The sequence below is a fragment of the Phyllostomus discolor genome, chromosome 4 (assembly GCF_004126475.2).
Source record: "Phyllostomus discolor isolate MPI-MPIP mPhyDis1 chromosome 4, mPhyDis1.pri.v3, whole genome shotgun sequence".
Classification (NCBI taxonomy): Eukaryota; Metazoa; Chordata; class Mammalia; order Chiroptera; family Phyllostomidae; genus Phyllostomus; species Phyllostomus discolor.
Genome location: NC_040906.2, coordinates 110,502,430 through 110,522,167, shown reverse-complemented (window position 1 = coordinate 110,522,167; position 19,738 = coordinate 110,502,430). Strand labels below are relative to the sequence as shown.

Sequence of the window (19,738 nt, the reverse complement as noted above, 5' to 3'; positions counted from 1 at the left end):
ATTCTGTAACTACCTATTTGTACTTCTTAATCCCCTCACCCCTTTACCCATTCCCCACAACCCCCCTGCCATCTGACAACCATCAAAATGCTCTCCATATAGTTCCCATCAGACTGTCAGCTGATTTCTGAAAAGAAACCTTACAGACAAGAAGGGGCTGGAAAGAAGTATTCCAAGTCATGAAAGGCAAAGACCTACATCCAAGATTACTCTATCCAGCAAAGCTTTCATTTAGAATGGAAGGGCAGATAAAGTGCTTCCCAGATAAGGTCAAGTTAAAGGGGTTCAGCATCACCAAGCCCTTATTATGTGAAATGTTAAAGGGACTTATCTAAGAAAAAGAAGATAAAAAAAAAAAACATGTACAGTAAAATGACAGCAAACTCACAATTATTAACAACCACATCTAAAACAAAAACAAAAACTAAGCAAACAACTAAAACAGGGACAGAACCACAGAAATGGAGATCATGTGAAAGGTTAGCAACAGGGGAGTGGGAGGAGGAGAAAGGGGGAAAAGGTACAGAGAATAAGTAGCATAGATGGTAGGTAGAAAATAGACAGGGGGAGGGCAAGAATAGTATGGGAAATGTAGAAGCTAAAGAACTTATAAGTATGACACATGGACATGAACTAAAGGGGGGAAATGTGGGTGGGAGGGCGTGTGCAGGTTGGAGGGGGTGAAGGGGGGAAAATGGGACAACTGTAATAGCAAAATTAATAAAATATATTTAAAAAATGCTCTCCATATCCATGATGCTGTCTCTGTTCTTCTTGTTTGTTTTGCTTGTGTTTTAGATCAACTGTTGATAGTTGTGAATTTATTGTCATATTAATGTTCATAGTTTTGATCTTCTTCTTTTTCTTAAATAAGTCCCTTTAACTTTTCATATAATAAAGGCTTGGTGGTGATGAATTCCTTTAGATTTACCTTGTCTGGGAAGCACTTTATCTGCCCTTTAGTTCTAAATGATAGTTTTGCTGGACAGAGTAATTTAGGTTGTAGGTCCTTGCTTTTCATCACTTTGAATACTTCTTACCAGTCCCTTCTAGCCTGCAAAGTTTGTTTTGAGAGATCAGCTGACAGTCATATAGAAACCTCCCTGTAGGTAACCTTTTTTCTCTTGCTGCTTTTAAGATTCTCTCTTTAACCCTAGTTGGTGTGGCTCAGTAGATTGAACCTGCAAACCAAAAGGTTGCTGGTTCGATTCCCAGTCAGGGCACATGCCTGGGTTGCAGGCCAGGTCCCCAGTTGGGGGCATGCAAGAGGCAACCAGTTGATATATCTCTGGCACACTGATGTTTCTCTCTCTTTCTCTCTCCTTTCCCCACTCTCTAAAAGTACATAAATAAAATCTTTAAAAAGAAAAGATCATCTCTTTATCTTTAGCCTTTGCACTTTAGATATGATGTGTCTTGGAGTCGACTTCTTTGGCTCCATCTTGTTTGTGACTCTGTGCTTCCTGGACTTGCATGTCTATTTCCCTCACCAAATTAAGGAAGTTTTCTTTCATTATTTTTTTTCTAATAGATTTTTAATTTCTTGCTCTTTCTCTTCTCCTTTTGGTACCCTTATGATGCAAATTTTGGAATGCTTGAAATTGTCCCAGAAGTTCCACAGCCTATCTTCATTTTTTTGAATTCTTTTTCCTTCTTGTTGTTCTAATTGGTTGTTTTTTGCTTCCTTATGTTCCAAGTCATTGATTTGATTCTCAGCTTCATCCACTGTACTGTTGTTTCCCTGTAATTGTTCTTTATTTTAATTAGTGTATCTTTCATTTCTGACTGGATACTTTTTATGCTGTTGAGGTCCTCACTAAGTTCCTTGAGCATCCTTATAACTAGTGTTTTGAACTCTGCATCTGATGAATTACTTATTTTCCTATAGTTCTTTTTCTGGAGTTTTGATCTGTTTCATCAAACAGATGAAACATGTTTTCCTTCTTTCCTCATTTTGGCAGCCTCTGTGTGTTTGTTTCTATGTATTAAGTAGAGCTGCTATGATTCCCAGTCTTGGTAGCATGGCCTAATGTGGTGGGTGTCCTGGAGGGTTCAGGTGCACAACCCCCCCATCAGTCAAGCTGGGTACTAGAGGTGTGTCCTTTGTGTGGAATGAGTATACCCTCCTCTTGTAGCTGATCCTTGATTGTTGTTGGCAGGTCAATGGGAGGGATTTAGCCAGGCTAGTCAGCTGCAAAGACTGGCTGTGACCACTGACCATTGACCCACACCATCTGTGGAGGATCATCTGTGCAGGGGCAGGGTGGCAGTGTTCTGATGTGGTCTGTAGCTGTCCACTGTGTGCACAGGATCTAGGGTTTCCTGGGTGGTCCAGGCGAAAGTCAACCCCAACCTGTATTTTCCTGGAGACACCCTGTATGAGCCATAAAGCAAACTGAGATGGCTGCTACTTGTGCTGGGCTTGGAGATTCCCAGGCAAAGCTAAGGTATGGATCTAGGCTAGCTGCTGCTAATATGAGGGCTGGGGTCACTTAGCAAGTGGTATGGGGGCTGAAAGCTTACTAAAGCTGGCTGTTGCTTGTTTGATAGGATTTAGGAAGTTGTGAAGCGTGAGACAAGACCAGCCATTCATATGGAAAAATCACTGTCAACAGCTTGAGTGGGCCCATAAGTGGGTAGCATGGAATCTCAGGGGATCGCCAGGGTGGGATAGTGTTGGCCAGGTTAATTGGCGTCTCAGATATGACACCTGCCTGCCAGCTCTGTGACTCTGTGGAAGGAGGGTTTAGAAAAGGGACAGTGACCTCTGCCCACCTTTCTGTCTGGGAGAAAGCTGTCTCCCAGCTCTTGCCTTGATACCAGACACTTCAGTTCCTCCCTGTATGCCACTGGTGCCTTTCAACCTGCTACCTCAGTACTGGATCTCAGAGGGAGTGAGTCTGAGTAAATCTGTATATAGATTTCTGTATATAGAAATCTGTATATAGCTCTCTTTAAGGAGACCTGCTTTATTTCTGCCACTGACTCAATCGCTGCTGCTTGTTGTGGCCTGAAGTTATAGGGATTTATCTTTCTGGCACTGGAACCCTGGGTTGGGAGGCCTGGCGTGGGGCTGGGATGCCTGAGATATCCTTCCTGAATTTTTATCCACCATGGTTTCATGTGGATATGAAACCAGCCCATTCCACCAACTCCTACCAGTGTGGATAGATGTGATTTCTCTAATTCTGTAGTAGTCAGACTTCCATTCCACTTGATTTCTGATGTTTCTGAGTAATGGTTGTTCTATATTTTAGTTATAATTTTGATGTGGTTGTGCGAGGAGGTGAGCCATGTTTACCTTCGCCACCATCTTGACTGGAAGATGATAGTAAAACCCGCCATTGGTTTCTTGATAGGAATTGTGTTGAATCTATAGATTGCTTTGGGTATCATGAACATATTAATGATGTTAATTCTTCCTATCAATGAACACAGTATATACTTCCACCTATTTGTATATCCTTCGATTTATGTCTTTTGTATCTTATAATTTTATGAATACAGCTCTTTTACATCCTTGGTTAAACGTATTCCTAGGTATTTTTTTGATGTAATTGTAAATAGGATTGTTTTCTTAGTTTTCCTTTCTGATAGTTCATTATTGATGTATAGAAATGCGACTGCTTTCTGGATATTTACTTTGTATCCTACTACTTTAATGGATTCATTTATCAGTTCCAGTATTTTTTTAGTAGAATCTTCAGGGTTCTATATATACAGTATCATGTCATCTGTAAATAATGACACTTTTACTTCTTCCTTTTTAATTGGGTGCCTTTTATTTCTTCTTCTTATCTGATTGCTGTGGCTAGGACTTCCAGTTAAGTATCAGTTATTTTTAATAATGTTATAGCTATCCTCAAATCTTCCACCAAAATAAAGTGAGGATTTCGACAGTAATTCAGATCTGACTGTCCATCTAACCCATTTCATGGTCCTCCCTGGCCCAAGATGATCATCATCCAGAATTTTAAATTCATCTGATAGTTCATCTATATAGTTTCCTTATACAGTTTTAGAGTTTTATTACATCTATATGTAGTTCTTTTTTTTTTTTTTTAATATATTTTATTGATTATGCTATTACAGTTGTCCCATTTCCCCCCTTCTCTCCCCTCCACCCTGTACCCCCCTCCCACCCACATTTCCCCCTTTAGTTCATGTCCATGTGTCATACTTATGAGTTCTTTAGTTTCTACATTTCTCGTACTATTCTTGCCCTCCCCCTATCTATTTTCAACCTACATTCTATGCTACTTATTCTCTATACCTTTTCCCCCTCTCTCCTCCTCCCACCCCCCTGCTGCTCAGCCTCCATGTGCCCTCAATTTCTGTGGTTCTGTTCCTGTTCTAATTGTTTACTTAGTTTCTTTTGGTTTTGCTTTAGGTGTGCTTGTTGATATTTGTGAGTTTGCTGTCCTTTTACTATACATGTCTTTTCTTTATCTTCTTTTCTTAGATAAGTCCCTTTAGCATTTCATAAAATAAGGGCTTGGTGATGATGAACTCCTTTAACTTGACCTTATCTGAGAAGCACTTTATCTGCCCTTCCATTCTAAATGAAAGCTTTGCTGGATAGAGCAATCTGGGATGTAGGTCCTTGTCTTTCATGACTTGGAATATTTCTTTCCAGCCCCTTCTTGCCTGTAAGGTCTCTTTGGAGAAATCAGCTGACAGTCTGATGGGAACTCCTTTGTAGGTGACTGTCCCCTTACCTCTTGCTGCTTCTAGGATTCTCTCCTTCGTTTTTACCTTGGCTAATGTAATTATGATGTGCCTTGGTGTGTTTCTTCTTGGGTCCAACTTCTTTGGGGCTCTCTGAGCTTCTTGGATTTCTTGGAAGACTGTTCCCTTTGCCAGCTTGGGGAAGTTCTCCTTTATTATTTGTTCAAATACGTGCTCAATCTGTTGCTTTTCCCCTTCCGATTCTGGTACCCCTATAATTCGGATATTGGAACGTTTAAAGGTGTCTTGGATGCCCTTAATCTTTTCCTCAATTTTTTGAATTCTTATTTCATCATGCTTTCCTGCTTGGTTGATTCTATCTTCCTTCTGGTCCACTGTATTGTTTTGAGACTCATATTCCTTCCTTTCACTATTGGCTCTCCTCCGCATGTCTTCCTGCATCTGTTTTATGGTAATCTGCATTCTTTCATCTAAATTTCGTCCAAAATCCACCAGTTCCGTGAGCTTTCTGATCACCAGTGTTTTGAACTGCGCATCTGATAGATTGGCTAGTTCTTGGTCACTCAAAAGGATGAGTCCTGGGGGACTGATCTGCTCTGTTGAAAACATAGTTTTTTTTGTTTTTTTTCCCCCCCCCCGCTGTCTCTCCTTTTTTTTTTTTTTTTTTCTGGTCCGGTTGCTCTTGTTACGGTGCGGGGCGGAGCCTTAGGTGCTCACCTGGGCTGGGCACCCCAGTCGCTAGATTGTGACGTTATATGTGGGGGCGGGGCGGGAGCGGGGCGGGAGAAAACAATGGCGGTAGTTCCGTTCCCCTGGACTCAGACCCTTGTCTGGGCTTCCGGGCCGCGAGTTCTGCCCTGGTCCACAATCGCTGCCCCTCTGGGTCTGCCAGCCGTAGCCTGTGTACTCAGGGATCACCGCTGCCTTCTTGCACCCCCGGATGGCTGTTGTGCGGATTTCGCGCCAAACCTTCCCCCGACCTCCACGCGCCGCCGACCCGAGCCAGCCCCGCGCCCGCCCGGCTCGTCTTTTCCTACCAGTCCGGATGGACGCGTCTACTTCAACTTCTTGGCTGCCCGACTTCCATTCAGATAAATCCTCTGCCGGATCTGGGTGTTATTCCGATAGTAAATTATTGTTGTAAATTATTGGTTTTCTAATCTTGGTTGTGCGAGGAGGCACGGTGCGTCCACCTATTCCTCCATCTTGCCGGAAGTCCTATATGTAGTTCTAAAAAGTGTATGTGTGTTTATAATATACTTATGGCTGGTTTTTAACTGTATTATCTTCTTTTGGTACTTTTTTTCCATTTATTATTGCATTGTTAAGACTCATTAATATTGCTGTGTGTTGCTGTAGTCATTCTAACAACTATTTAAAATCCCATTGTGTGAATATGTAGCATTTTATTCATCCTCAAACTATTTACTGAAATACTGATTATATACTTAAGATTTTTTCTTTTCTGGTTATTAGCTGATCTAACTCTCACATCCATGTTTGCTAATAGTTTCTTGTGACTCAAGCAGTTTTTCACATTATTTATGGTGGCCACATGAGATCCTGCCTCTTCCACAAGTCTTGCAATCACACTTTAAAAATGATTTCCTTGCATTTTCAGTTATTTACCCTGGGCAACCAGAGAGGTTGACCATCAAATCAATGATGAGCCTAAGGCACATAAAGAACCTGTGGTTTCAGACTAGAAGAATATTGGAGGGGAGGTGGGGAACGTCAGTTCATTGTTGAGAGTTTCCTTGTTATGATCTGTAAACAATAACATAAACAGAGCCACTTTAAAATGGAGCTGAACCATGCATGCACTTCTTACACCTCAAATCTTTGGAATGTTAAAACAGGGCAAAATAACCTTTGCATTGGGCCTAAGCAACCTTGTACTTTGCAAAAAAAAAAATTAGTTACAAAGATAACATGAAAGCAGTTATTATGACTACTGTACTGAAAATTAAAAACTGTTTAGAATTACCATCACTATGTTGTTATTTGCACCAATAGAAATGCCTTCCTTCTACTGACGTAATTGTTCCCCTTCCCTTTCTCATAAATACCATTGCCTGTGTCTCCTAATTGGAACACTTTTTAGGTTTCTGCCTGAATTAGTGTGTCCCTAGTAGCTTTTCTTACTGATCTCAATAAATGCTTGTTGCCTCTCTGAAAGACCTTTGAAAGACCTTCTATTTTTAGGTTAACAGATCATTTTTGCTTCTCTGAGCGACCTGGCAAATGTGGGAACTTGAGCCTTGACCACGGGAATAACCAGAATCTCAGGCACCTCAGCAAATTCTTTAACAAAAGACAGAATCTAATTGCCCTCCCCTTGAATATGGGCTGGCCTTGGTGACTAAAGAATCGACTGCAGCCCTGGCTGGTGTGGCTCAGTGGGTTGAGCACCAGCCCACAAACCAAAAGGTCACTAATTCGACTCCCTCCAGGGACATGCCTGTCTTGCAGGCCAGGTCCCTGTTCGGTGGCCTGCAAGAGGCAGCCAATCGATGTTTCTCTCATACAGACAAGAAAACAAGAAAAATCAATGTTTCTTTCCCTCTCTTTGTATCTCTCTAAAATTAAATAAATAAAAAAATAATAAAAATTAAAAATAAATATACAAATAAATGAAATCTTTTTAAAAAATAAAAATAAATTTAAAAAAAGAACTGCAGTAGAAGTGATGTGGCGGGGCTTCTCAGGAGTTAAGGAAAGGCAATATAGCTTCCGCTGACTCACTCTCTTGGGGACATTTGCTCTGGGAAAGCCATGAGCCCCCATGAAGAGACCACATGACAGTCCTATATGGAGAGGAACTGAGGCTCCCAACTGGGCCAGCAGCAACTGCCAGACAAGTGAATCTTCCAGGAAAGGGCCCCAAAATTCATGAGTGGTGACAAGTCATCTTGGACAGGCCCTGTCCAAATTCCTTATCACACAGTGTTAAATTAACCCGCTCTGTTGTGTATAAAGTCCTCACCCATAAAATCCGTGTGCATAATAAATGGTTGTCTTACGCAACTAAGTGTTGGAGTAGTAACTTGATATGCAAATTATAAAATTAGTAAAACATAGTAACTGGCATGCCAAATTTATTTTTATTTTTTTAAATTCTGCTATCAAGCCCTGGCTGGCGTAGCTCAGTGGATTGAGCGCGGGCTGCGAACCAGGCATCGCAGGTTCGATTCCCAGTCAGGGCACATGCCTAGGTTGTAGGCCATGGCCCCCAGCAACCACACATTGATGTTTCTCTCTCTCTTTCTCTCTCCCTTCCCTCTCTAAAAATAAATAAATAAAATATTTTAAAAACATTAAAAAAATTCTGCTATCAAATTTAAGATTGATATTTCCTTTTGATAATTTGACTTCTTTGTTACTACAAAATATACAACTTCATCTCTGGTAATATCTCTCCTAAATACACTTATTTTTCATTTTAATAAACCAGTCCAGCTTTCTTTGTATTAGTTTTTGCATAGAATATTTTATCCCATCTTTGTACTTTAATCTATTTGTATCTCTATATTTAAAGTGGGTTTGGTATTTTTAAAATTTGGCATCTTTGTTTTTTAAGTGGCATGTTCAGAATATTTATACTTTATGTAATTATTGATATCATTGAATTTAAACCTATCATCTTGCTGCCTTACTATTTGCTTTCTATTTGTCTTATCTGTTCTTTTTTTAAAAATGTTTTATTTCACCCATTCCCCCACCCTTGTCCCTTTTGGGAACCATCAGTTTGTTCTTTATATCTATGGCTCTGTTTCTATTTTGTTTTTTCTTATTCATTAGTTTTGTTTTTTTAAATTCCACATACATGTGAAATCAGACAATATTTTCTTTCTTTCTGCCTGACTTACTTCACTTAGCATAATACCTCTGGACCCATTCATATTATTGCAGATGACAAGATTTCATTCCTTTCTATTGCTGAGTAATGGTACACCCAATTTAGAGATGTGAAAGCTGAGGCCTGCTGAGGACAAATAAACAGAAAATGGGGAAACCAAGTTTTGAACTCTGGCCATTTGATTTGAAAATTTGCTGTTCTCAACTTTGACACTCCCCTTACAATTGTCTGTAATCTCTTTCTCCCCTTGCACTTTCAGGATACCCTTGATGGCTCACAACATGACTAACTCACTCTGCCAGCACTGGGATTGAACCTGGGAGTGCAGTACTTAAAAAAAAATACACATGCTCATGCCTGCTCTAAGCCTAGCTCACTCAGAAAAGACTACACTGATCTGCAGATTGTCAAATGAGACCTTCCTGAGTAAGATAAAAGTTTAGTTCAGGGCATAAAAACAAAGAATATTATTAAATAAATATTATACACTTATTATTGAGTTCAAAAGGGTGATGTTAAAGTGAAGTAGAAGGATGAAAATCAACTTTTTCTTTTACAATACTGTATTTTGTTATATTAACTTTTTAATTTTTCCAGTAAGATTTATTTTAAAATTTACATAGAGATATCTTTAATTTAAAACAGTTGTAATATTTGAAATAATGTATCATTTTCAGAAAATTTAAACAATAAATGAAAAAGATTTAACACTATCACCAACTACTTTTTATGATAACACTTAGCTCTTGGTTTAGAATAGGATAGAGTTATCAACCTGTCTTTCCTTGATGCCAGCTTTAACCATTTCTGAAGCTAAGGAGTTACTGTATTAAAGAAACCTTCACCAGAACTTCTGGTCAAGATGGAGGCATAGGTAAATATGACTTGCCTTCTTGCACAACCACAGCAAAAATTACAACTAGACTACAAAACAAATATTGCCCAGAATTATCAGAAAATTGACTGGTATGGAAGTCCAACAACCAAGGAATTAATGAAACCACATTCATATAGATGGGTAGGAGGAGCAGAAATACGGAGATGTGTGGAGAGGCATGGAGATGCAGAGATGTGGAATGGGTGGTCCCACACCTATGTGTGGTGGATAAAAATCAAGGACACCTCATGACTGATGGATCCAAGTCCCATACCACACAGCCCAGGGTCCCAGCACCAGGGCGATAAATCACCATAGCTTCTGGCTGTGAAAACCCGTGGGAATAGGGGTTGCAGAAGAAACCGTGTCATTCTCAGGAATCTCCTCTTAAAGGTCCCCACAGTAGACTTAGGACTTACACAGAGTCACTGTCTCTAGGCTTCAGCAGCAGGGCAACAGCTGGAAGGGCACCAGTGGCATATGGGGAGGAATTGAAGTGTTTGGCATCAAGGCAGGTGCCAGGGGACAGCTTCCTCCAGGACAAAACTCCAGAAGACAAGCAGCAGCGTTGTCCCCTTCTGAGCCCTCCCCCAAACAGAGGCACAAAGCAGTGAAACCAGTTGCCCCACCTTGGCAATTACCTAAGGCTCCACCCCATGCAACTTTCTGGTGTACTTTTATACCATAGGCCACACTACTAAGACAGGGAGTTAAAGCAGCTCTACCTAATACACGGAAACACACAGGGGGGCTACCAAAATGGGGAGAAAAGGAAAACATGGCCCAAATGAAAGAACAGATCAAGACTTCAGAAGAAGAACTAAACAAAATGGTGATAAACAATCTAACAGATGTAGAGTTCAAAACACCAATTATTGGGATGCTCAAGGAACTCCTTGGGAACTTCAACAGCATAAAAAAGACCCAGGCAGAAATGAAGTTTACACTAAGTGAAATAAGGAAACAGTTACTGAGAACCAACAGTGGATAGGATGAAGCCAAGAATCAAGTCAATGATTTGGAACATAAGGAAGCAAAAAACATTGAATCAGAACATCAAGAACAAAAAAGAATCCAAAAAATTAGGATAGGCTAAGGAGCCTCTGAGACAACTTCAAATATACCAATATTTGAATCATAAGGGTCCTGGAAGTAGAGGAGAAAGAACAAGAACTTGAAAACTTATTTTAAAAAATAATGAAAGAAAACTTCCCCGATTTGGTGACAGAAATAGATATACAAGTTCAGATAGCACAGAGTCCCAAACAAGATGAACCCAAAGAGGCCCACCCACCCCAAGACACATCATAATTAAAATACCAAAGGTTAAAAATAAAAAGAGAATCTTAAAAGTAGCAAGAGAAAAGCAGATAGTTACCTACAAAGGAGTTCCCATAAGACTGTCAGTTGATCTCTCAAAAGAAACTTTGCAGGCAAGAAGGGACTGGCAAGGAGTATTCAAAGTGTTGAAAAGCAAGGACCTACAACCTAAATTACTCTATCCAGCAAAGCTATCATTTAGAATTGAAGGGCAGATAAAGTGCTTCCCAGACAAAGTAAATCTAAAGGAGTGCATCATCACCAAGCCTTTATTATATGAAATGTTAAAGGAACTTATTTAAGAAAAAGAAGATGAAAATCTGAACAATTAAAATGGCAATAAATTCACAACTCTCAACAGTTGAATCTAAGCAACAAACTAAGCAAACAAGCAGAACAGAAACAGAATCATAGATATGGAGATCATTTGGAGGGCTATCAGCTGGGAGAGGAAAACAGGAGAATTGGGAGAAAGGTGCTGGGATTAAGAAGTACAAATTGGTAGGTACTAAATAGATAGGGGAATGTTAAGAACAGTATAGAAAATGGAGAAGCCAAAGAACTTATATGCATGACTCATGGACATTAAGAGGGGGGATTGCTGGAAGTAATGGGGGGATATCAGGTGGAGATGGGCCAAGGGGGGAAAAATTGAGACAACCATAATAACATAATCAATAAAATATATTTAAAAAAAGAGAAAGCTATTATCAGCATAAAGGCAGCCAGCAGGACTTATTTGAATATCTTGATTTATTAGGAACTCATGAAATAATATATTTTCATAAATCTATTTTTTAAAAGATTTATTTATTTTTAGAGAGAGGTAAGGGAGGGAGAGAGAGAGAGAGAGAGAAACATTAATGTGTGGTTGCTGGGGGCAGTGGCCTGCAACCCTGGCATGTGCCCTGGCTGGGAATCGAACCTGTGATACTTTGGTTTGCAGCCCGAGCTCAATCCACTGAGCTATGCTAGCCAGGGCTTTCATAAATCTATTTTTTTATAAGTAAACTCTTTCTTTTTAAGATTTTATTTTATTTTAGAGAGGAAAGGGAGGGAGAGAGACAGAGAGAGAGAGAAACATCAATGTGCGGTTGCTGGGGGTCATGGCCTGCAACCCAAGCATGTACCCTGACTGAGAATTGAACCTGCGATACTTTGGTTCGCAGCCCGTGCTCAATCCACTGAACCACACCAGCCAGGGCTAAATTAAAAAAAAAAATTTTTTTAAAGAATAAGCAGAAGAAAGCTAGCAAGGGATTTTGAAAGGGAATTGCCAGAGATTGGAAGGAAAACAAGGTGATTTAGCTGTTGGAAGCCAAGAGAAGATGCCAAGAGAAGTTTTGTTAAGAAAACACCCCAGTTGAAGTCAGTCAATTGTAGATAGTCAGTTTACCCAAATCCAAAGAAGAACTCAAGGGCAATTTATGACTGTGGTTAGCAGAATTTTGGCCCCTGTATTGGTTTGCTAGGAATGCCATAACAAAATACAACACACTCGCTGGGTGGCTTAAACAACAGAAATTTATTTTCTCACTGTTCTGGAAACTAGAAGTTCTGGATCAAGGGTTTGGCAGGGTTGGTTTGTCCTGAGACTTCTCTTTTTGGTTTTAGATGACCATCTTTTACCAACCTTCACATGGTCTTCTCTCTGTGTGTGTCTGTGTCCTAATATTCTCTGCTTATGAGGAGACCAATCATATTGGGCTAGGGCCTACTCTAATGACCTAGTTTTAATTTAATTACCTCTTTAAAGACGCTCCCAGTCATAAGGTACTAGGAATTAAAACTTCAATGTATAAATTGGGAGGAGGGGGCACAATTCAGCCCTTAGCATGCCCTTTGACCCTTGTTCCCTCATATCACATGGTGAATATGCCAGATGTAATTAAGGTAGATGTAATTAAGGTGGAAGATCTAAAGATAAAGTGAGTATCCTGATTACCCAGCCATACCAAATTAATCACATGAAGAGAGCTCTCTTTAGCTAGAGGCAGAAGTCATAGGGATTCCAAGCATGAGAAAGATTTGGTGCACAGGCTCTGAGAGCCCACGGGCAACGACTGAAAGGGAGGCCTCTAGGAGCAAAGGAAAGCCCTCAGCTGACATTCTTCAGCAAGGAAATGGGAACCTCAGTCCTGCAACTGCAAGGAACTAACTGAAAGAACTTGGAAGCAGATTCTTCCCCAGAACCTCCCAAAGAGAGCCCAACCAGCCAATGACACCTTGATTTCTGCCATGTAAAACCTGAAGTAGAGAAACTAGCTGAGTCTTAAAGCAATGTGGACTTCTGACCCACAGAACTTTGAGATGATGTTTGTATTGTTTTAAACTGCTAAATTTGGGGTAATTTATTACAGCAGCAATAGAAAAAAATGAATAACCAACCAAAGAATCAGTAACTTAAGGAAAAATACAAGAAATTAAATCTACAGGTGCCTTTAACTTAGAATGAGCCAAACATTAAAATAAATAAAGTTACTAGTAAAATTGAAGGCTACTTGGGATCCTTCAAAATCCTATTGAAGAATCAGAAAATTAGCAGAATGACCACCTGGGTTGGAGCTAGATGTCGAATGGTTGTCAGTAACTGTGAATGATTCCTCTCCTGACAAGTAAAAATCAACATGTGGGAGCTGGAATGCATAAGTAGTACAAATACATCCCTCTCCCTTGCTATCAACAAGAAAATAAATATATACTACAGTACAAGTACAGCTACACTTAAGAAGTTATTGTGTAACTCCAGCACAATACCTGACACAAAGCAAGTTTTGAGTAAATGTTTATTATTTTGCTCCCACCGTGTCTCTTGCATTGAAAAGAGCTGCTGTGGGGAGAAACCAGCCCCAGTTATGCATAAGCACATGCTCTGGTGCTGCAGCCTGACCCCTGGCGCAGTATTATTATTGTCGTTGTTATTATTATTACCTCATTTCATTTGGTATAATCCCTAGGAGTAAATATTTAATTTGCAAAATTAAAGCATAATTTTCTATTGATTTAGCATATAACTTGAGAGAGAATTGCATAGGGAAAAAAAGGCAATGTTAAGATTTAAAAAGTCACAAACAAAATACCCTACCTGAAAGCATTTTAATCCAACTTCCTTTGAAAGAAAACACCTTTGAGAGCCATCTTGCAATTTTTTGCTCCCTGCATTTTCTAGTCCTTTCTCTTTTCCCAGGTTAAAGACCATCACCTTCTCTTAGAACCATCAAGAGTACACACTCAGTTTTCCTGTGTAGGAGGGAAGAAGACAGGGAGGGAAGGAAAGAAAAGAGAAAAGCTGGAAGACAGAAAAAAAAAGAGAGCGGAACATAATGACCCTCAGAGTTACTGAGAACAAGTGACTCAGATGAGAGATGGTGGAGGCAGAATTGCCAGTGTTTATCAAGAGCCTGCTCTAATCAAGGCCCTTTGTTAGAAACTGTGGGGTGGGTGAAGGATCTGGACTCACTGAACTCCCAGATCTCTGCGGCAGACGAGGCACAAGTAGGTGAGTGTTGAGACTGGTTTTTGAGTGAGATAGGTGTAGCTTAAAAGCCTGATTTTGCCTCCGACCAGATTTACAGCCTCAGGCAAAACTAACTTCTCTAACTCTAATGTTCCTATTGGTAACCATTAGGATGATTATTATAAGTATAAAACATTTAAATAACAATATAAAACAATATGAGATGTCACAAAACAATATGTGATTTATTATCAGTTCAATTATGAAGACTATAGTGACCCTTAGATTAAAAGGAGATATCTCTTTTTAAGGAGATGGTGAGGAGAACCATAGACCCAGTGAAATAAACATATAGAAAGGGAGAACGTGCTGGTTTCTTTAAAAGGGTAAAGTCAAGGGAGGTGCTAGACCCCAGAGGATCGCTAGTCCTCATTGGGTTTAGCTTCAATGAAGTGAAGTTCTGATATATTATAGTACAGTGTAAATTATTGTAACAGAGGAATTCCAAGCGAAGTGGCTTATTTATAACAGGAGTTTATTTCTCTATCAAGTAATGTGATCCATGGCTAAAGGGAGTTTATTGTATTCAACAAGGACTTCCAAGTCTGGGTCAAAGATCAGTTCTGACCGTGGCCAAGAATCTGGAAGGGGGAAAAGAGGAAGGTGAGAGCACTCCTAATCCTTTTTTGAATAGGACTGTAAGGTGGTGCATACGATTTCACTCACATCTCATTGGTCACCTGGCCACAGAAAGCTGCAAGGGAGATCTGGGAAATGTAGTCGTTAGCCCATTGGCTATGTGTCAAGCTACAACAAAAAGTAAGAATAGGGAAATGGATGTTGGGAGACAATTAACAGTCTTTGTCATAGATAGACCAATGGGAAGCCGAAAATTTTGTGAGAATTTTAGGAATAGAAAGCGGAAGTCTGCTACCTGTTTCAACAAAATGAATACCATGTGTCTAGGTGTAAATTTCCTTTTCTTTATCCTAGCAATCATTTAGGGTTCTTGAATCTGTGGGTTGGTGTTTTACTTCAGTAGTGCAAATCCTCAGCTTTTTTCTCTTCAAATACACTGCCCTATTCTCTTTTCTTCTGGCCGTCTCTCTTTCACTCTCTCTCTCTCTCCCTCATCAGAACACACTATATCCTTTATGTTTCTTACCATCCCATCGATATTTTCCATCTTTTTGTTTCTCTGTGCTACATTCTGATGATCTCTTCTGACTTATCCCTTGGCTAAGTAATTTTCACTTTATCTGTATCCAATCCACCAAATACATGGTGTGGCAAAAGTAGGTTTACAGTTGCGAGTACATGAATCACACTTTATTCTGTATTATTATTTATTGATTATAGTATTATTTTCCATATGAACAACTACAAACCTACCTTTACCCCACACTCTATGTCTACTGAATTTTTAATTTCAGATATTGAATTTTCTATCTCTGGAAATTCTATTTAGTTCTCTTTCAAATGTGCTAGGTTATTTTCTATAGTTTTCTGTTCCTACATATATGTGCAATATCATCTTTTATTTGTTTCACTGTAGTATAAATGGAAATTCTGACACATGTTACAATATAAAGAACCTGAGGACATTTTGTTAAGTGATATAAGCAGTCACAAAAAGACAAATACAAATACTGTATTATGCCTGGACATAGCATATCATTTATCATATCCAGAGTAGTAAAATTCATACAATCAGAAAATAGAATGGTGATTGCCAGAGGCTGTGGGAAGGGGAAATACAGAATCGTTGTTTAATGGATATAGAATTTCAATTTTTAAAGAAGAAAAAGTTCTGGAGATTGGCTGTACAACAATATGCATATAAGCAACATTGTTAAGTTATACACTTAAAAATGGTTAAGATGGTAATTTTATGTGTATTTTACCACAATTAAAAATAAAGTAAAAATTTTAAATAATGCAAAAGCATGTAATAATCATATTTGTCTCATGATCTGGTATTCTTGCAGTTCTGTTTCTACTTCTGCTGGTTCTCACAGCACCTGTTCCTTGTGTGCTTGGTATTTTTTACTGTGTACTAGTTACTGTCTCTCAACAATTACTGTTGGAGATCCTTTGAGGGCCAACATAAAGGTGCATTCTTCCAGAAAGGATTGGAGTTTGTTTCTGCCAGGCACTTAGAGGTACTTCCAGTTCAGGATTTCATGTAATTTGGACAACAAACCTACAAAAAGGTTAGCTACGATTGCAATGTCTTGAGGAGAGTCCCCCCAACCCCATACATTCAGTATACTACTAAGTGACTTTCCTGGAGTCTCTTGGGAGAAAGCTGTGGGGCAGGTTTACTTCTGAAGTACTGTTAGGCATAGCCCTTTGGGAGGCCATGACGAAAAAGGGGAGGCTTTCGAATATGCTCCTCTTCTTGGTGGCCCCTGAGCTTTGATTTCATTCTTCTTACTCTAAAGAACTCTCACAGTTGAAATTCAAGTTTGGCCAGATTGGAAAATATTCTCAGAACAAAGTCGACTTCCTTACTGGCTTACCTGTCCCAGTTCTTAAACTCCTATAGACTTTGGCTTCTAACCTCTTACCCTTTACCCTGTCAGCACTTCTGTATTTCTAAGAATATTTTAAATCTATTTTATCCAACATTTTGTGTTGTTTTAAGCAGTAAGTTAGCTTTAATAACCTAACTAATCAGAAATCCCTCTACTTTTTCTTTGTTTTTCACTGATGTCTGTTCTATTTTTTCTTGCTCCTATTTTTTGTTATTCTTATTATTCATTTTTCCCCTAACTTCTTGAGTTGGACACTTAGCTCCTTATTGCTTTTTCTTTTCTATTATAAGGCTATTCTGCCCTAAGGCTCTAAATTTCCCTTAAATTACGCTTTTCATTGTATCCCTTAAGTTGTGAACCCTGTGCTTATTTTAATGCTGAGGACACCTGCACTCAAGGTCTGAGTGCAGCCAATTTTCCCCATCAGTGGGCAGCAATGGTTGCCCAAGGCAATGTTAGGAGAGAGAGGAATACAATTTAAACTGCCTTTTTTTGGCTCTGCGTTTTCCAATCCTGGTTACACATGAAAAATCACCAGGAAGTTTTGAAAAATGCTGATGTTTTGGGTCCCACCAGAGAATGTTCTAATTGGACTGGAGCAGGGCTTTGTCCTGGGTACTTTTAGTGATTGTAATGTGAAGCCAAGGTTGAGAAGCACTTCTCTAATTTATCTGATCCCTGCCACTAGACTGCATCCTCCCTCCTCCCCACTCACACTCCCAATCAATTTTAAACAGTCTTTGTCTTCCCAAAGTTATGTTCGAGTGTCCATATTTCTTTCTGTTGTTTCTCCTTTGAGAAAGGAGGAAGAAACCCTGGTAATTTACCCCAGTAGCAACAACCAGAGATCTCCTTTATATTGTTTGTCTTCACAGGAGGTCTCAGCATGAAGCAGAAACGCTGGTGTGGGATGACCGCCAAAACGGGCACCGTGTTATCAGGGGTCTTTACCATCATAGCCACATACATGTACCTCATCTTTGAACACAAGCACATGAGGAGCAGCGACTGCACTGAGATTAACCTAAGTGCCAAGAGTGTGAATATCCTGATAAGTCAGTTCATCGCGTGTTGGAGTTGGAACATTGTCCTTTTCCTGTCTTGCATCACCTTCATCATCAGCTGCTTGCTCCTATACTCAGTATATGCCCAGAAGCACAGGGGCTTAGTGCTCTATTTAATCTGGATCTTTTTCTATGAAGCCATAAACATTGTAGTACAAATCCTCACCAACAATAACACCAACATTGGAGAAGTCAAAGTCATGCGCTGGTTTGGTTTAGTGTCCCGTATATCCCTGCATTGTTTCTGGATGTTCTTTGTCATGACTTATGCCCAGATAATCTACAAAAGTAAAAGCCAGGGCAATATCATTTCCTACAACATACGTACGTCTATGGGCAACAGAGATTTTCCACGGCGGAAATCAAAGATAATCAGCCTTTCCCGCCACTATAATGAATAATGTTGGCCCTTCTCTCTCCTTAAAGTCAGGTCTCCTAGATTCTCATGGTAGTTCTATTTCCATCTCTTCACTCTCGCTGGTCTGTTCAGCAACTAGAGACCCTACTGCCACCCTTTCCAGGGAATGTGAAGAGAAATGTGATTAGGGTCACAACTGGAACATCCTGCTCATTGAGGATGTTTAGTTGAAGTTCATTGTTATTTACAAAGCACTCCTTGAGTTGCTCCTTTTTCTAGTCAGTACCACCTTATCAGACAAAATAAAGAAGGCCAGGGAATGAAATGAAGCTGAACTGCAGTCTAGCAATTCATTCATCTTGGTATGTCATTATTCACCTTCAACCCACAGCTCTCTAATTTAACCCTGAGACAGGCAAATCTGTATTTATTTCTCAGATCGTTTAAGCACAAAGGGTGCTGTTGGTGCCTTGGAGTGGTTTAGTGCTATGGTTTTTCTCCCTATGTCCTCTATGCTATATTCCATATAAGTAAAAGAATAAAAATAGAGCCCTGACTGGAGTGGCTCAGTGGATTGAGCACCGGCCTGAGAACCAAAGGGTTGCAGGTTTGATTTCCAGTCAGGGCACATGCCTGGGTTGCAGGCCGGGTCCCCAGGAGGGATACTCAAGATGCAACCACACATTGATGTTTCCCCCTCTTTCTCCCTCCCTTCCCCTCTATCTAAAAATAAATAAATAAAATCTTTAAAAAAAGAAAAATTGAGCAAACTTCTACTTCAAATATTAGACATTTTGTCAATCGTTGGTTGGTTATTTAATAGCTTCCTTGAAGCATACTTGACATATAACATGTAATGTTTAAAATATATAATTTGACATAAGTATATACCAGTGAAACCATCACCACAATTGAGTTCATGAACATATGTATCACCTCCAAAAGTTTCTCCATAATCCCTGCTCCCCCCACTGTCTATAGCCTACCCCTCCCATCACAAGGTACTGATTTGCTCTTACCATATATTAGTTTGCATTTTCTAGAATTTTATATAAGTGGATTCATACAGTATTACTCTTTTTTTGTCTGGCTTCTTTCACTTAGCCTAATGCCTTCAAGGTTCTTCTGTGTCATTAAGTGTATTAATGGTTTATTTTTTATTGGTGAGTAGGACGCTATGGCATAAATGTACCACCATTTTTTTAAAAAATCTATTTGCCCATAGAAGAACATCTATTGATTTGCAGTTTGGGGCAACTATGAATAAGGATGCTTTAAACATTCGTGCATGAGACTTTATGGATTTATGATTTCATTAATCTTGGGTAAATACCGCTTTAACTTTTTTAAGAAACTGGAAATTTTTTTTAGAGCAGCTGTACTGTTTTATATTTCCAATGGCAGTATATAAAAATTCCAGTTTCTCCACATCCATGCCAGCACTTAGTATGCACACTAAGTTTTTTATTTTAGCCACTCTAATAGGTATATAGCAGTATTTCACTGCAGCTTTAACTTACACTTCTCTAATGATAAATGATGTTGAGCATCTTTCCACATGCTTATTTAGCATCCTT

General features: G+C 39.5%; 1 protein-coding gene and 1 non-coding gene across 2 annotated transcripts in view; one reads left to right on the top strand and one right to left on the bottom strand.

The window, feature by feature from the left end:
- Positions 1–18,740, top strand: part of LOC114494955 (transmembrane protein 217-like) — a 37,385-nt gene extending 18,645 nt beyond the window's left edge. Inside the window, exon 2 of the mRNA XM_036024048.1 lies at positions 17,615–18,740. Coding sequence (XP_035879941.1) covers positions 17,626–18,204 — 579 coding nt within the window. The 5' untranslated portion in view covers positions 17,615–17,625 and the 3' untranslated portion in view covers positions 18,205–18,740. The remainder of the gene's footprint in view (positions 1–17,614) is intronic.
- On the bottom strand, positions 13,549–13,649 carry LOC114495889. Its single transcript, XR_003684549.1, has one exon. It is a non-coding gene; the product is annotated as a small nucleolar RNA SNORA76 (small nucleolar RNA).
- Positions 18,741–19,738: the final 998 nt, after the last annotated feature.